Source organism: Crocodylus porosus, unplaced genomic scaffold (assembly GCF_001723895.1).
Source record: "Crocodylus porosus isolate Cpor-Errol unplaced genomic scaffold, CroPor_comp1, whole genome shotgun sequence".
Lineage (NCBI taxonomy): Eukaryota > Metazoa > Chordata > Crocodylia > Crocodylidae > Crocodylus > Crocodylus porosus.
The window spans coordinates 1,747,139-1,749,927 of record NW_017728926.1 but is presented as its reverse complement, the minus strand read 5'-3'; the positions used below and the strand labels follow the sequence as shown (position 1 = coordinate 1,749,927).

Sequence of the window (2,789 nt, the reverse complement as noted above, 5' to 3'; positions counted from 1 at the left end):
GTAGAAGAGCCACTGGGCCAAACTTATCAGGATTTAACACACTGCCTGTTGGACCTGCAGAGCATGGAGCACCGTGTCCTGTCCCGCGACCCCTCCGCTGATCTGGAGCTCAAGCAGCCTGACTCAGGCATGTCATCGCCCAACACCACTATGTCAGCTCAACAGGCTCACTTTGACATCGGGTCACCCACCAGCACCTTGTCCAACTATGACTCCTGCAACTCCAGCCAGTCCAGCACGGGCGAGAAGCGTGGCTGCCAGCATGCCAGCCAAGGCACCAGTAAGTCCCAGGATGCCCGTGCCCTGTGCTTGCAGTGACTGCCTTGGGATATGATGCAGACTTCTTGGGGCTCAGAGGGTGGCATGGGGGCAGGCATGGGCAAAGGAAGCATCCAGGGCCATGCATGCAACATAAAGGGAAAGCCATATGCAAATCACCTTCCTGGCCCTCCCACAGCCATGGTGTGTGGGGGGAGGCAGGGGGCGCAAGGGGCTGGTGCAGTAAAAGGAGCACTGGCTCATCATAGTAAAGCCAGTGGTTGTGCAACCAGATCCTGCCGCTTCCTGAGACCATGCAAAGAAGTCCCTTGAACTGCTGCCCTGCTGGCCAATCTGGTGCCACAGAAGATAGCACCCACTATGGGGATGTGGGGTGGAGGGTGCTGCTGTGGGTGGCAGCCAGTCAGGATGTAGGAATCTGCATATGGCACATCACTTCCGATCTCTCCATGGTCCGATTGGTTGAGCTGGTCTCACTACCCCTGCTCTGGGAATCCTGCAGCACTTTCTTTTCCCCTGCCCTTCTCAATCGCTTCTCAGCCTTTTGGCCCAGATCAAGTGCGGTCCCTGCACAGGGGCTTGAATGTGGGATTTCGGCCTCTTGTCTGCCAAGATCACCTTGAATGTCTTTGTGTAGTTAAGGGTGGAGACTTGTCCAATGCATTGTGGGCAGGCACCCCTATGAGAATCTACTATAGCCTCCCAATGGGAGGATCTTAGTTACATGCTTTATTTTTATGGAGACAGAGGATTTCTCCCAAGCTTGCTTCTTTGGGTTTTTTTGACTAAAGGAAAGTGAGACTTGGGGGCATCTGGAAGTCCAAGGCCTCCAAGCTCGTGGCCTGCACACAGGATGTCTGCCATGGATTTAGGAGTATCTGAAGCCCCAGGTGGTAGTGCCGCACAGACTTGAACCACTGAGCTCTGCTCAGTCAGTAGTATTCAGAACTGATTTGGCTAATTTGGCCTGAGGTATGAAATTAAAAAAACCACAATCTTGATGGGAAGGCACTGAGTGCAGGGCTGGGGACTGCCCCAGCACAGCAACAACAGGGGCCAGCAACAAAGCTCTCCTGGCCTGTGGCTGGCAGAGGAAGGGGCATGTCTAGCCAGGTGCAGATTGCGCTGCCAGGCAGGGCGCCTTGCCTGTGGTGCCTGTCCAGCTCCCCCTTTGTCTTAGTCAAGGAGTGCAGAAATGAGTCTTCATTCCTGGGACCTCAGTGCCTGCCAGGGAAATAGAACTGCTCCCAGTGCAGCCTTGCAGGGAAAGACATGCCAGGACCTGCTCTCCTTGCCTGCTAGGGTCTGAGTACCCATTGTAACTGGTAAAGATACCCAGGGAGGCCCTGCTGCCTCAGAGAGAGCGGGGTGCCAAGCAGCAGCAGTCTGGCCCTGCCGCCAGCCACGGCCGTGCCTGTGGGTTTGGCTGGCTGCTGGCTGCAGCCACTGGGGAGCAATGATGGGCCACACCAGTGCCCCCTGGCGGAGAAGCTCTGCCTGCATCACTGCTGGCCTGGCTCCAGCATCGTCGTCTCAGGGCACAGGGGCAAGGGCCAACCGTCTTTGGGGTGAACTGCCTGGTCCAGATGGCCACAGTGTCCTGCTCAGCGTTCCCAAGTGCTGTTTCTGCAATCAGGCAAGGTTCTTCGAGTAGATGTGGTATCTTTTATTTGATCAACTGAGTAGTTGGGAAAAAGTTCCTAGCAAGCTTTCGGACACAATCACCCGTCTTCAGGCATATGTTCCTGCAGTTAGTTAGCCACGTCCTCACTGAAAGGTGCACTTGCAGACAGAAGGAGGAAGGGGCCCTTGCCCAGAGGAGTTTCTGTAGGTCAGTGATGTGCCCCAGTGACCATCCCCACTCAGCAGGAAGGCTGTGGGGTAACCAGGCCTGCACAGAGCTTGCCAGAGAGAGCCTGGGCCTGCAGCCCCTTGTGCAGAGGCAGACTCCATCCCTGTAGCAGTCAGAGGGCTCCACACATTTCCAGCTGTCCCTGCCGATGCTGCCAGTGGTATTTTGCCCCTGATTCTGCTTGAAGCGTGCACGTGAGCCACTTCCCCCTTCCATTGGTGGAAGGCACATCTCAGCCCAGCCCAAGGGCACCCCTAGCTGTGCTGTGCACAGACCCACACAGATACAAGTTGCCCCGGTGTACCCCACACGCCCTAGCTGGCCAGGCCCTGGGAGGGCACAGGGCTCTGACAGGGTGACCCCGAGGCCCTCCACCCCCTCAAAATCCTGGAGGGTAGCCTGAGGTGGAAACTCTCCTGGGAGTCGGTGAAGGTGGTGGGAGCAGTGGCAGTGCCTGTCCACGCAGCCTTAGCTCTGTGCTGGGAGGGTCTCACTCTGGGGTGGGTGCAGGCACGTGGCTCCCACCGCAGACACCATGACAGGCTGGTCTCCCCCACAGGGATTGCCACGACAACCATCACAGACATGCAGGCATACATGGACATGCTGAACCCTGAGATCCGGCCGGGTGCAGACAAGAAGTTGAGCGAGGCCTCCC

At 57.2% G+C, this 2,789-nt stretch overlaps 1 protein-coding gene across 1 annotated transcript in view; it reads left to right on the top strand.

Annotated features, from left to right (window-relative positions):
- Positions 1-2,789, top strand: part of ESPN (espin) — a 47,357-nt gene that overhangs the window by 22,367 nt on the left and 22,201 nt on the right. Inside the window, exon 11 of the mRNA XM_019541694.1 lies at positions 2,691-2,782. Within this exon, the coding sequence (XP_019397239.1) occupies positions 2,691-2,782 (92 nt within the window). The remainder of the gene's footprint in view (positions 1-2,690; positions 2,783-2,789) is intronic.